This window comes from Mesoplodon densirostris, chromosome 2 (assembly GCF_025265405.1).
Source record: "Mesoplodon densirostris isolate mMesDen1 chromosome 2, mMesDen1 primary haplotype, whole genome shotgun sequence".
In the NCBI taxonomy this organism is placed as follows: domain Eukaryota; kingdom Metazoa; phylum Chordata; class Mammalia; order Artiodactyla; family Ziphiidae; genus Mesoplodon; species Mesoplodon densirostris.
In genome coordinates, this window is record NC_082662.1 from 25,523,321 (window position 1) to 25,539,075 (window position 15,755).

The window sequence follows — 15,755 nt, forward strand, 5'->3', positions numbered from 1 at the left end:
TAGGTGGTGGACTTTATTCTATGATCTGGTTACTTCTGTGCCTCAAATATGTGAGTAGACTGATTTAAAAAAATTGTTTTTAAAAGGTGAATATTCTGAACATACTGGCCAATTGTACTTGTTACCTCTCTTTCTATATATTCATCTTTCTAAAAACCAGAGTAGGGGCTTCCCTGGTGGCGCAGTGGTTGAGAGTCCGCCTGCCGATGCAGGGGACACAGGTTCGTGCCCCGGTCCGGGAAGATCCCACGTGTCGCGGAGCGGCTGGGCCCGTGAGCCATGGCCGCTGAGCCTGCGCGTCCGGAGCCTGTGCTCCGCAACGGGAGAGGCCACAACAGTGAGAGGCCCGCGTACCGCAAAAAAAAAAAAAAAAAAAGAAATATAGGAATCTATTGACAAACATATCAAAAAAACTGTTCACTCCAGGAAGGGAGCCGACCGGGACTATTTGGTAACTATACCCTGTGATCACTGCCAGGCTGGTTTCTGTTTCACCTCAAGGACAGTGCCTCTGTAGTGCTCTATACCAACAGCTCCTCTCCCACCCCCAACCCCCGTAAGACAGGCAGCCAGGAGGCAGGAAACAAGTAAAATCGTGGAAAGCTGTTTAAAAATTTTTTCCAAGGTTGTGAAAATACCTCACAGTTCCACTAAACATCTACTGTCCCTTCAATGGATCTCTGGAATTTTCCTAGCCTAAAACCTTTTGAAATATTTAACGTCTCAGACACCACTCATGCTAGCCTCTTCCCTCTACCCTTCTTGGGCCTGCTGCAAATAAAATAACTCATTTCATTCAACAAACATTTTTTTGAGCACTTATTATTAGCTAGGCGCTGCAACATGAAGTTAGGGAAATAAGGATACCAGTGTGTTCAGAATATAACTCTTGAGGTTATCTTGATTTATTAACCGAAAACAGTACTCCAATACCATTCCATTATGACTTATCCTCACTTCACATGCTTTTAACATTTCATGTAACATTACACGTATGTACTGTATCTGTAAATATACATATAAATACACAGTGTGTGAATAAAATAACCATTCTGCATTACATCAGTCTGTGGTCCTCACTACCATGTTACCACTGAGAGTAGGGACTATTACTTTTAACTAAAAACATATAGGCCCTATAAAAGCACCCATATATCCTGTGTTTGAGAGTTGGTTAATATCTCAGTGATTATGACAAAACAGAAGGAATTATTTTGAGTGCCTTTTGCAATAAACAATTAACGTAAGTAAATTATGCATTGACAACAGGCAGATTTGATTATAGTACAGGTTACAGCAATTCTAGCACTTTTTCTTTATGTAAATGGTCCAATATTAACTGGAAATACAGGTTATTCAAAACAAAATTGGGTAACTGGCAAGTGATGGATTCCAAAGTATCCTGAAAAACTCATACAAATGCCATCTGCTGGGCAAAGTGCTGAACTCTGTCAACATTTTCATGATTTTCACAGAGTAAGCCAATAGTTAACTGAGAAACACAATAAGGTGAAACTTGGGGAAAATGCTTATTTTAAGGTCAGTATAATGATAAATCTGCCACAATTTATTGCCATTTACTTAGGCAGAATTCATAAGCTACTCAAGAAACTGAATGCAGGGGAAAATATGTCAACTATTTCAAGCTTATCAAGGTTCCTAATAAGAAATCCTGAAGGCATAATTTGGGAACCACACAAGCAAGCTTGTTCAACTCCCTTCTCTGACACTATATGAACTAACAAAAGATACCCTGCATGGTTTATATTCCAGAAGTGATTCCAGGCAGTCAAAAACAGCCAACATAGTGACTGGCACACAGCTGGCACCTGATAAGAGACAGCTATTACTACTATTGTTATCAATAACAATTGCTGGCATAAAAACACTGTTGTTGAGTTTTCAGAATCTGGAAGAGTAATATCTAAATATGGAGCTAGCCAATGTCAAAGACTATCCTTTCTCCCCCCAAAATAAAATGTACTGCCAGGCCTGGCTTCTTACCAGTTTAAGGCAGTATACATAGTAGAGAGAGGACAACAGCACAGAGTCTGGGGCCAGAAAGCCTGCATTCATGTCTCAGCTCTACCACTGACTGTGTGTGTGAGACACTGGGCAGGAAAACCTCTGTGCTTTACTCTCCTCCTCTCTCTAACAGGGACAATAAAGACTTGTCTAACTCATAAGGTTGTTCTAAGTATTAAAATCAATACACATAAAGCACTTGAAAGTCCTTTATATGTGATATTCTTTCTGATGAATGAGGAGAGCACCCACACACACAGACAAAGCCCTTCTGTGGGCCACCTCTTACAGCTCATCACCCAGTAAGGCAGCCCAGGATGGGGACAAGGAAAGCAGAAGGCAAGACTCTTCTGAGTCAGTGTTAAAAGTCAAAGCCCCACTGAGTTCATGAGCACCAACTGCTGTCAGGTCACAAAAAGGGAAGAAGGAAAAACCTTTTTAGTTTTCATGGTTGATGAGTATTTTTTAAAACATACTCCATGCAGAAAAAACTAAGAATGCAGTTGAATACTTCATGCATCAAAAGGCTTTACGTTTCTAGTACTAGGTCCAAAGGAAACAGCTAGGAGCTAGAAACCAAACCAAAGATGTTCGCATAGCTGGTAGTATATGATGTTCAGTAAGTCTGTAAGCTTCATGATGTCTTAATTTTCTTATCTATAAAAATAAATAAATAAATTCTGCCCAAGTAAATTGTAAAAAAAAAATAATAAATCTATAAAAATATAATAGCTGCCCTACCTCATGGGGCTATTGTCAGAATTCACAGAGAAAAGCCCTTCAAACACTACGAGTATTACATCAATAGCGGGACTATAAATTTTTAAGAAAAAAATATATCCTGGAGCTAGTCCTCAGTACATGAAATCTGTGAAAGTTTGCTACTGTCTGAAGCTTCTAGATCAAAGTTCATTTTTGACCAGGTTATTTGAACAGCTGCAATAATCAACTAATAATTATAATGATTTTTTGGTTTAACAGGTACATACAAACTATGCTGCCAATTGTTTAAAAAACAAAAAATTCATATTTCTTTAGCAGATGAAGAATCGGATTCCAAAATAAATGATTTCTAAATAAGGTGAGGAAAAATATATCCTTCCATCAAATAAGTTAATATCTTTTGAGAAAAATCATATTCTAAAATTTCAGCAAAGTCAAGTAACAATAAAGGTAAGTTTCAACTGACCTAATTGCTAGCTAAAGTCAGCATTTTAACAGTGACTATACGCATGACACTGACAGAATAATCTTCCTCTTATTTATAAACTGAAAAGAAAGCCAAGAATTTTAAACACCTACATTAAAACTATGTACACACTTGGTCTCATAAGAATGACATTTAAATCACTACCACACTTTAAAAAGCAATGCATGCCAATTTCCTCTCCCATCTGACTAGGGCTTTCAGAGTACTGTCTCTTTGTTAAAAATTCATGCTTAACAGGTTAGAGCTTTAGTACTTCAGTACACAATTTTGTAAACCATGCCACATCATTGGGTTATTTTTATATTAACTGAACCCTAAATAAAGAAAATCAACAATTAACCAGATTAATCCACCTGATTACCAATCTTGGCTTTGGTTTCTGTTACATATGACTGTAATATAATGAAACCTAGTAATATTTTTCTAAAGTATACTTAGGTAAATATAGATAATTGCATAGCTATTCATTAAAATAAAGAATATTGCTCAAGCATCAAAACACAAAATGGTATGAACACAGTATATGTGAGCTGTTCACTTTGTTTTCCAGGATTAAAGAGAAGACAATGAGGGGAAAATGAGGAAAGAGGTATCAATGAGCATTTCAAACTACCCTAAATTAAGGGTTCCTAACCCCAGATCTTTGTTCCTGGGGCAGATAAAGTTATCTTTATTGTCATGAAATTTAGCATGTCCTTCAATTATTATTGTAGGCAACAAACCACATTAAATTTAGCCACAAATCTGTGATTTACTCACCAACAGAAATCATATATACTTTCATGTTACTTTATGATTGTTAGACATCTCAAAATCTTGCTTATGCTCATTATGATGGCTAGTACAACTACCTCTATCTCATGCATCATATGATAAAGAAGCAAATCTGTTCAATCTGCTGCCAAATTTGCTGTCAAACAAATTTGTTGTCAAATATTGTTATAGCTATTTTTATATAACTGGCTTTCTCTGTAATCCTGCTTATACTATACATTTTAAGACGGTATTCTGAGAATTCAGTCTGAGATCTTACCTAGCTGCTAAGGGGTTCATGGCACCAAAAAAGGAATCCCTGCTCTAAATACATCTCAGGTTAAGTTTATGGTTAACAGTGGCTAGACAAGTAATTTAACTATCCAAAACCAAATTATCCCTAAGTACAGTTAGTTTGTAATAAATTAAATGAGAATTACCTTTTCTGTATTTTCAGGCTGCTTTATATTATGTGTCTAAATATAAGCTGATATTAAGTCTTATGAAACCAACTTATTACACCAAATGAAATAAAATGAAATGAAACAGGACACAAGGAATTATTTATTTTGTCAATTTTCAAACATAAAAGCACAAAGCTACCCTACCAATTATAGCAAATAACTCAAAACTTAAAAAAAAAAATCCTCTGATGCCCGTTTAAGAAAGCCATGATAGGGCCTCCCTGGTGGCGCAGTGGTTGAGAGTCCGGCTGCCGATGCAGGGGATACGGGTTCGTGCCCCGATCTGGGAGGATCCCATATGCCACGGAGCGGCTGGGCCCGTGAGCCATGGCCGCTGGGCCTGCGCATCCGGAGCCTGTGCTCCGCAACGGGAGAGGCCACAACAGTGAGAGGCCCGCATACCGCAAAAAGGAAAAAAAAAAAAAAGAAAGCCATGATAAAAATGTACAGAAAAATATGTGCCACAATAGATCTTTGGTTCAATCCTCATAATCATTAATATTGTCTGTACTCAGTCATGACTCTCAAGGCCTCTGTGACCTGGACTCAATAACCAAATGCCTCTATCTCCTTTTTACCTTCTACGTGTATCTTCTACTCTTATCAACCAATGACCACACTGTCATTTCCATCTCCATACCTCTGTTCTCTTAACTGCAGCAATATACATTCCACGTGTCATTCAAGTTAGGTCTATGCAAACTTGGTCCTCATTGAGCCCTTCCCTGGTCTGACAGGATCCTCGACCAAGCAATTTAGCACTTAGTTCCTCAACCATTCCATAATTGTTTCATGTACGATAGTCACTCTATGAACACTAGCTCTGTTCTCTATGGAAAAAAACTAAAGTTCCTGGAAGGACACAACAGTCAACAGTTAACTGACTAATATGGGCAAAAGAATGCTACTAAGCTAACACTCAGCACAGAAAAACTAAACCAGGATAATTAAGTCATTACTTCTTAAAAATGTCTTGTTAATGACCATAAGGCAGCACAGCAAAGTCGGTAAGACTCACACACTATCTATGCAACCCCACAAGTCACTTTTCTTCAACCTCAACTACCAGCTAGGGTGACTGTTTCTACATTATCTATTGAACACGTATATGTTCTTTTTTTTTTTTTTTTTTTTTTGTGGTACGCGGGCCTCTCACTGTTGTGGCCTCTGCCATTGCGGAGCACAGGCTCTGGACGCGCAGGCTCAACCACTGCATCACCAGGGAAGCCCTCATTTCTAATTTTAAGCCTTTAGTTTACTATTTCCTTCACTGGAATTTTCATTCTTCTCCTGGTATAAACAAGTCTTGCAAGGCACAGCTGAAGATCCACCTCTTCCATAAGTCCTTCCTTCCCCAGGTTAAGAGTATGCTCTCCCGGGCTTCCCTGGTGGCACAGTGGTTGAGAGTCCGCCTGCCGATGCAGGGGACATGGGTTCATGCCCTGGTCCAGGAAGATCCCACATGCCGTGGAGCGGCTGGGCCCGTGAGCCATGGCCGCTGAGCCTGTGCTCCGCAACGGGAGAGGCCACAACAGTGAGAGGCCCACATACTGCAAAAAAAAAAAAAAGAGTATGCTCTCCCTAGCACATGGGCATAAATGGTCTCATCACTTGTCACGCAGTATTTCCTTGTGGTATTTAAATGACCAAATGAGCCATAATAACTAAACTGAGAGCCATGGGGTTGGGGGAGCCCATTCCATTCATGAAAGATATGCCTGGCTACAGGTGACAACAAAAAATGCGAACAGAAGGCTATAACCTGCAGTCCACAGATCTGTGATCTCCCTGAAGTTATCCACAAAATTGAGTGTCAAAAGAATTATGTTTTTCTGATGAGAAGACTATGGCTTTTGATCAGATAGCAAGAGGGCTCTGACAGTAAAAAGGTTAAATACTGATTCAGGAGGTAAATTTACTGGATATTATATAGGTACATTTATTTGTCTATGAGGCACATCTACTGAACTAGGCCTAAACGACTCACATATTAGAACAGATGCAAGGCCTCAAAGAGTGGCCTCCAGACCTCTTAGAAGGCTAGTTTCCAATTTTAGCTTTGGGAAGTGTATTAAATACAGGGGATGTTCTGAGATAATATAATAGGGGTATGGAAAAGGTTCCCTGGGACTTTGGTCCACTAAAGCAAAGCAGAGGACACAGAGGAATCAAGACCCCGCCTTACTCTCTGAGGAGGTTACAATCTAGCAGAGGACATGTAATCGTAACACAAAGCAGAACACGATGACTCCTTTTCTTAAGGGAAGCACAAAGCACTACAGGGTTCAAAGGAGACAGACATGACCACTTTCTGATTTGGAAATCAAGAAAGGTAACAGCACTGGACCTTGAAGAATGAGAACCATTTTAATTAGTAGAAATGGAAAGGGGAGTAAAACGTAACGAAAAGCAAAAGGGTAAAAAAGATTAGAAGGATAGAGTGTAGGAACAAACACCAATTTGCAGTAGAGCAAGGATCCTTCCTTCTTAATTACTACTGGCTTTTATGCTGGAAACTGGGAAGTTAAGGGTCTTGAAGAGTCTTGGGCCAACGGTCCCCAGGCATGCTATTAGGCTGCCAAGTACAAGAATGTATACAGCCATCTACTCAGAATAGCAAGAATTATGAGCCCATGGGACAAAGTAACAATGATCACATCCTATGATGATGGTGTACCTGTGTAACAATGTCCCTATACTGCAGCAACCAAGACATGCATGGGAAGTCAGAACCCAACAACAGTTTAACTTGCAAAATAATGACGTTAACGTCCAAAAACTGCTGAAATGGGATACATGGTAAAGGCACCCCAGGTTTTATAAATCTGAGTGGGTGGTGTCTTTGATTTAATTGTGTTAACTATTTGTGCGTATGCAAAAGTACATTTCTGTTCAAGTAGTTCTAATAATTATCCAGGCTCCTCAAAAATTGATAGAATTATTTTGAAACCCAAGATCAATAAATCAAAAGAGAATCCCAACTCTGATTATGAGGTAAAGAACAATTATATGAAAGAAGATCAGATTTTCATTCATAAGAGGTTGGAGACAAACACTTCTTAAATAAACACTTCTTCAGTAACAAGCAAAGAGTTCGATTGGGTTAGATTGGGAATGGAAGCTCAGAACCAAAACCGACTAGAGTTCTAAGGGTTGCTAGGGGAAGTTCAGACCAATGAGACAGAGTAAAAGAAAGAATTCAGATAAAACTTCTTGAGATAACTAGGTTAGAGGAAGCTGATTAGAATCAGCCTGCACTTAACATACCTCAATTTAGATAGAGAAATTACCACATTAATGTTCTAAGCTGAGCAAGTTGAAGTCTACACTGTAACAGTGTGTCCCTATGTTTGCTGATGTGACACAAAATATCTTGAAGTCTATTATCTCCTCAGCATCTGAAGTAATTTCTGGCTTCACTCAAAAGTGCTGTTTTGAGGATTCATTGTAAAAAAAACATAAAGAGGAAGACAAAAAGCACAGGAAGTCAAATTCCTATGGCAAGGTGAGCACACCTACTGGAAACTACGGGGAGAGTAGTGTACACTTTTAGTTCACTTTCTCTCTGGAAAAAGAGTTGGTTAATTAAACCTAATATATCCATCTGATATGAGCACAGAGTATGTACATCACATCATCCCTTAAAGGGGTTTGTTTTTGTAAACTTCACATGGTTAACTTTATTATCCAATCATCTATCAATCAAAATTCATTTAAAATCAGCCATTTATGACAACTAAAGGGACAGTATGGTACAACTGATCTACAAAGACCATAAGCCAATTTTCCCCATAGGAAAAAATTATAGATATGTAATTTCTAAGCTTCAAAATGAGATTTTAACCTTTCAAACCTAGAAGTTTATATTTATATTCCAAAACTAAGGAGTATCAGAAATTCATGGCCCATCAAACTGCTTGTAGCCACAAAGGAGAACTTGTGGTACTTAACATGATCAGGAGGCTACCTACCCCCGTTTTATAATTCAGACAGCTAATTTTCCTTTAAAAAAAATTAAACAGAAGCATCAGTAAACCCTAGAGTTAGTCATACCATGCCTTCAAAACCAGAAGGCACACATACAATATATTCCAAAGACTTATGAATAATAAAAGAAAAGCCAGGTCATTTCACTGCAGATTTTATGTGGCATGATTTGTGTTTTTCCCCTAATTACATTCTAACTCTTTTGAAAGGTACCAGGTATGTCTGTTACCTGCAGTAACTCACTTAATTAAAAGACAGGACTAATAAGACATCTAGCACTGGACTCCTGACAGTGGCAGACAACAGAGTTTACTATTTTAAAAACAAAAACCAACAGCAGTACAATCACATTAATCTTCAGTGAATTAATTTAACATTCAAGAGGATTGTGTTACAAGAGATAACACCACCACATCCCCTCCCCAGGCCCTGAAAAAAGAGAGGAGCCAAAGGAAGTACACAGAGCAGGGTGGTCTCTTGCCAATAAACCTCAACATGGGAATAAGCTTCTGGAGGGGAAGATTCAGAGGCTTTGTAATCCACATCACTGTTGGGTTAATAAGGACTGGCTATTGACGGCCTAAAATAATGCCACCCTCCTCCCATTACCCCATTCTCAGTTACTTGAATCATGTGCTGGCTGGAGGGAGAGCAGAGAGAGTGACAGAGACACACACAGTACCTGTTGTTGAGAATTGTAGTCAAAAAGTCCCACAGTTGCTGCTGCTGAGTCCACAGGTACCTGCGTGCCTGAATAATCAAACTGAAGAGGCTCCATGCCCACATGTTCCATGGGGTCCAAGGGGACACTCTGGGACTCCATGTTGGAGAAATCCTCCACAGGCTTGGCACCATTGGTGCTGGTCAGCTGGGCTAAACCCTCAGAACCATTCTGGTTTGGACCCAGAAGATCCACTTCATTAGCAGAGTTCTGGCAATTACCAGGGGTACGGCTAAACAGAGAAAGTAAAGGGCATTAAACCTTATTTTGAGTGGGGAGGGACACTACAGCAACCTAAGTTTAAGGACAACGTGCTTGACACAGCTCATTACCAATAGTATTTATAACTATTTCTACAAAATGACTGGAGACCCTTCTGGTGCTTATATGTTCTATCCTATAAAATGACTCTTCTATTGCTTGCCTCTCCACCACAACCCACCCCTTAAATTTATATTAACTGCTATTAATTTACAATCCCTTTAACCAAGGGGCCCAGATTTGAGGAACACTGGATGAATTGGGGAAAAAATCACTGCCTGTGGCATCCATGAAAACAGAGATCCCAAAATACAGGTAGTAAAATATGCCCCCCAAAAGCAACATCTACTCTTTAAACAGAGTCAATGGACAAAGTAGTTTCTAAGGGGAAATTCCATATCTGAGAATAATTCTATTTCAAAAAAATATTTTTTTAATAGGTGAAAATTTTGTGTGTGTGTATTTCCTGGGTACCACTGGCCACTGATAAAACTGACTCCCCTTTTCCCCTTCTAAGAAACCAGAAGCAGACCATTACAAAATAGTACAAAATAAATTCATATCTAGGATAAGCCCCTGCTAAGGAGACAACTCTAAGAATTAAAAGTAATATGAGGATGTAATTTATCATCCAAACCAGGACACTCCTAAGAGCAAAAAAAAAAAAGGCAGTGTTAAGAAATATCCTGGGACACAGGTATAAACAAATACTGTCCTGGGTAATTCAGGACACATGATCACCCTATGTAAAAAGATTATAGGACTATATTATTCCAATTCAGACTAATATAGAATAATATTATATTCTAGTCAGGGAGTGTAGCCTGTGACTACATTCTAAGCCTAAAAGAAATCTTATCGCTGGTACAAATGAAAGCTCTTGTCGTGTTCCTTGACAGACACACAAACCCTACCACTATCACCGGTCCCGAAGTCAAATACCACAAGACAATGTCACAGGCTGCTTGAGATTCAGGATGGAGAGGCTACCCAAACTCATCTGAAAGACCTTAGATAAATGTTTATTTCTCTGTGTCTCAAATTTCTTCCAAAGACTGTAATTCTTTACACTCACAAGATACAAAAGTTAGGTTAGGAAGACTAAACAATTGAATGCTGTTCTACAATGACCCGAAATATATTTTAATTTGACTTTGTAGACTATTAGGATAAGGGGTGGGTGTGGGTGTAGGTACACACATATTAGTTTTAGACTACAATTACATTACTAAAAATTAAATTCTCTTAACTATACATGAGTGACTAAGGATTTTTAAATTTTAAAAAATCATATACCATCACTAAAGGTTAGCTACATAAATGAAGAATAAACACAGTATCATTTTATTACTGTGCATATTAAAATTATAGGGTAAAACCTGCAAATCAATTACAACCAGAGATGGAATGAGAGGCCTCCATGGAAGGGATATATGATTAAGAACAAGTCACTTGAGCTGCATCTCTGGTTCTTCAAAATGAAGAAAATGATACCTAACCTGCCTACCTCAAAGGGAGCTTATGAGTCTCAAGTAAAAGAATGCTTAAGTTCTCAACTGTTTTTCCTTTCACTCTAACATGCCAGAGCCATATGACACACTTCCGTTAGTAACCAAGATTTCTCCCAAGATAGTGATTTGGGAGAAATCCCAAGGCACCCATCCCAGGTGATTTTGATATTTGAGAATCACTGAAATGATCTTTATGAAATCATCCTGCAAATTACAGAGCTCTATACAAATATATTGTTTTGGCAAAACATCAGGCATGGACAAATCTTAGAAAGTTCCACCTTACCAGTTAATTTACAATCTTTGTGGTATGGCCTACACTAGACCCAATAATTAAAAAGGACACATAGAGAGGGAAAAAGAAAACTAAAATCAAAATAAAACTGAATGAAAACAAAAACCCATAACCCCCATTCAAAAATCAGAAGTGTAAAACATACAAACCTAAAATCTTTGACGTCTGCGTCAATCCCATTCTGCACTGGTAAACCATTGGTCTTGTCCATCACATCACCCTCCTCCTTCAAATCTCCTAGCTTATCTCCATCAAACGTACCCTTGTTCTTCTTTTCACCTTTGTCGTTTTCATCACTGTCTGCATCCCTTGGGCCCTGTTTAAAAAATAGCTTCAGCTTCACTAATCATCATCAACTAACAATAGTGGGCAACCACTGTGGACACCAGACTACACTAGATGCTAATTAGAACAGGAGAGTGTCCATGACCTTTCAAGACATTACAATCTAATTAACAGACAACACAGAGGCAGGAACACTGCAGAAAGTCTTGCCAAATGGGGGAGACAGACATACATTTATGTTACAGAGTTTAGGACAGTCTTATCATGCCCAATGTCCCACCACCCCATTTTTTTCCTTTCTACCCAAAGCCCAACCACAACTTTATATCTCTTGGTTCTACGTCTCTGCTCTCAAATCTAACTCTATAGAGTAGCTCAACTCCTAATAAGCCCCAGGAATGGCAGCTAATAGTATAGTTGGAATGTACTAAGCCTACAAAATGAATTTCCTACTTCCATTGCCGATATAAACTCCTCCCTTACTTCTGAATATTGAGCTAAGTGTGGTCTAACATCATTCCAATTCGATTACTCTATACACTTCATCTTGGGATATATGCCCTGCCAATTTGCACCACCACCACCACCCCAGTTCCACCCAATATCTCACAGTTTACTGAAACTATAATCCACCAAACATCCTATACTTGATTTTTTTAATCCTTCAAAACATGTTAAATCTAACTATGAAATTCTTTCACAAAGAGTACTCTAAGAAGTGCTTACCAGTTGCCTTCCACTGCCTGTCCCATACCAGGGACTACATGAGAGCGTGTTAAGCTGAATCATTAATGCAACAGAATTTATCTCTGAAGTGCTTCAAACTACAAAGATTAAAAGACTGGACCTAAAAGAACTGATGTGGTGCCAAGCACACTGATGTCCTGTTTTTTAAGGAAATTAAGTCTGTCTCCTCTTACCAACATTCTAAGTTAAGACATGGACATTTAAAGCAAATATGTCTTGATTTCCAGAAGGAAAAGAAGGTTTGGTATAGTGACTTGACATGGTACAGAAAGCTTTGCAAAACCTTACCCAACTGTTAAGTAATTTTGCTTTTGTAAAACTAGAGAGAGGTAATCTTGCTTGTCCCCATCACTGACTTCTGGTTTAAGGAAGAAACAAATAGACCTGGACCAAAAGAAAGCTCCTGGTAAAAGGGAAGATCCAGTCAGAAGATGATGAGAACTACTGCACAGCATTTCCAGTCACCACAACCAAATTTCACTGTGGGGCGGCGGGGCGGGGGGGGGGGGGGAATCACAAAGGGAAGCTAAAGCAGCAGACACTCAGTTATGAATGGGTAGGTAGGCCAGCAAATGCAAAATAAAAAGATGCTCTCAAATTAGTTCTTAGCCATCTCTGGCCCAGAAAGACCAGACTCAGGGACCTTGACGATCTTAGACCTTTCAACTACCAAGTTCAAAGCCCATTTTGCTTTCAAAATCATTCTCTGTTCAAATGTGACACAGAGAAAGAAAGATTTCATGGCTAGTATGAATAAAGGAACATATACCAGAAGGGACTTAGAAAGGATATATAACTTAGTTTTATGTAGCAGCAAGATGGTAAACTATAGTTTTGGCAGCAAATGAGATATAACTTCTACATCTTCAAAGTATAACACTGTTATTGGTTCAAAAGGAGTAAATGACAGCCAATTAAGCATGACATTGAGATCCCAAACCAGATATAGGAATATGACAGGATTCTAAAGAAAGAAAGAGCTTTCAAAATGTCCAGAGATAAAAGCTCCCTCCTCCTACAAAGGTAAAACTGACAGAAGCTATGTACTCATTTTTATATCCCCAGCACTGAATACAGTGCTGGGCAGAAGTTCAAAAAATATGACAAAGAAAACTGAAATGACAAAAAAAAATCCTGTAAAACTGAACTGATAAAATAAGAAGGATCTTCCCATTATCTTTATCATCAGGTAAGAGTCCAGGAGGTGGTGATAAACAACTGTACCTGAATTAGACACCACTAATGTCAATAATAAAAAAAAGTATTAGAAGGATCATCCCATCCTACCAACACACTTAAGTAAATCTCCCACAAATCCACAAATCAAGTCACTGGCTCAGGAGGAGTTCAGCTCCAATTTCTCCCAAGGAGTTCAAAACGTCTACAGGCAAAAATGGGAAGGAAATTTGATAAAGCAGAAGTAGGAAGTTTCACCAATGAGCAAGAAATCTGGGTACAGAAGAGATTCACTCACCAAATCAACGTTCTTCATGATCTTTCCCCAGTGACCCTTCACAAGGGCTTGCTGAGAAGCTGCTCCCCTTCTGTAACAGCCAAGGGCTCTGGTTTGAACACTTAGTCACTGATACTTACATTCTCAATTTTACTACCAAGGGCAGATTTTCAAAGATATCCCTGGGATGGGCTGGTTTTTACCAATGTTATACAGTCCACTTATATAAAATATAGCTACCTGGTTTTCTACTCTGACTAGGCTAGTAATGCCTCAGCAGAACAGTAGGTTCCTCCTATTTGACGGTGAGGGACCCAAGGAAGGCTTCCATACTTGATCTGGATGGGTTACAGTGGGTGTTTCCATTTGGTCGAAATTCATGAAGATAAATGTTTATGACTTGTACACGTTTCTGTACATGGTTTTAACAAGTTCTAACAAGTTCAGTAAATCAACAAAAGCCCTAAATTAAAATAGTTGACATGAAGTCTGATTTCTGAATGACACCAAGAGCACAAGTAGGAAGCTATTCTGTCAAAAGTCTGTTATTAAAAGAGATTACAGAATACAGGGTTCAGGATCATAAAAATGGTCTCTTAGAGATCTGGGGACGCTAGAGAGAAAAGAATAAGGGTACAAATGGGCTGGTATGTTTTATGAGATTTTAAAGTTTTTTTAATGTGTGAGATAAAGTATTCCTTTAGGAAAATACTAACCCAGATTGCACAGAACCTACACTCTTATCTCAACTGCTAACACTTACTGGACTTTGGACAAGTCATTAAACCTGAGTCTTAGTTTGCTTTTCTATAAAACAGGGATCATTTTGTTTAAAACAGAGTAGTTGTAAACATCAATGAAATGATGCATATGCAAAAATTTAGTATAAACCATTTTATACAAATATGATACTAGTAAAAGCTGAGATAGTATGCACTGGGATAGTATTTCTTATATAACATTATCTGTGATTTTAAGATTAAAAATCTTCAATGCCCCCAATTAAGTGGTTTAACTCAAAGAGAAGGGTACAGCCAATCTGGCCCTCCCAGAGACACTGTCATTTTCACAGTGCAGAGTGGCTCTATTGTTGGTGTTGAACATCACAATCTTTTTAAAACTTTTCAAGAGTCTGGGCTTTCTCCCAGAGATTCTGATTTAACTGGTCTGTAGAAGCTCCCATAAATGTTTGTAAAAGTTTCTCTTCCAATAAGCACTCACAATTGAGAACCACTACAATTAAGTCCAAATAAGTATCCTAAAGGCAAGGGGTATGTTTTGCTTTTTTGTCACATATTACCTAGCACATATTAATATTAAAAAAGTCTATTGAATAAATGAAATAAAAAACAAAGAAGGATTAATAGCATCCTTTTGTTGTAGGCTCCCTTTAGATAAATTACAATCCAGAACTGTAACCTAAATTCAGGCCTCAGAGAGTGTTCAAAATACAAAGAGGCCGAGCCCAATCAAAATCTCTAGAGTAGGGCCAAGGAGGGTTCTTGAGAGATCAGATCCCAGATCTACACAGAGATGGAACAATATGCTCTGTTGCTAGATATCAAAGAACTGAGAGAAGACCAGACAGAAAGAAGAACCATGTACAGTGTGGATCACAGTCCATCCAGCCATGGCTCAGCTTCCTCAAAAGCCTCACATAACAAGGGGAATATTTCAGGGAATACCTATTAATTCTGAATGAAGTCAGAGAAATGAGAACTTAATTTTTCCTGCTATTGCAGAGATCTCACCACAAAGCTCCATATGGCAGAAGTCACATTCAATGAGATTAGTAATTTTCTTCCCTTTTTTTCTAAAACAATATTTTTGTGTATTTGCTTGACACTCAGTCCTAAAGCCATAACATTAACTAAAATATTGGTTTCTCCTGTGTACACTTCTCAGTTTTTCACAAAATGCCCCCAAAAAACCAAAATGTCAACTTTCTTTGAAGTTCAGCAGCTCAGTAGCTCCACTAGTAATAAAAAATTTCAAGTATTAAAAAAAATGAGTAAAAGTTTGAAATTACTAGTCATGTGAATT

At 38.4% G+C, this 15,755-nt stretch overlaps 1 protein-coding gene across 13 annotated transcripts in view; it reads right to left on the reverse strand.

The window, feature by feature from the left end:
* Positions 1 to 15,755, reverse strand: part of PUM1 (pumilio RNA binding family member 1) — a 130,745-nt gene that overhangs the window by 53,128 nt on the left and 61,862 nt on the right. For 11 of the 13 annotated variants that reach the window (XM_060089337.1, XM_060089338.1, XM_060089336.1 and 8 more), the window contains 2 exons: positions 11,377 to 11,543; positions 9,122 to 9,392 (listed from right to left, as the gene is read on the reverse strand). The exons of the other annotated variants lie outside the window; for them this stretch is intronic. In XM_060089337.1, the coding sequence (XP_059945320.1) occupies positions 9,122 to 9,392; positions 11,377 to 11,543 (438 nt within the window). The remainder of the gene's footprint in view (positions 1 to 9,121; positions 9,393 to 11,376; positions 11,544 to 15,755) is intronic. 13 annotated transcript variants of the gene reach the window in all.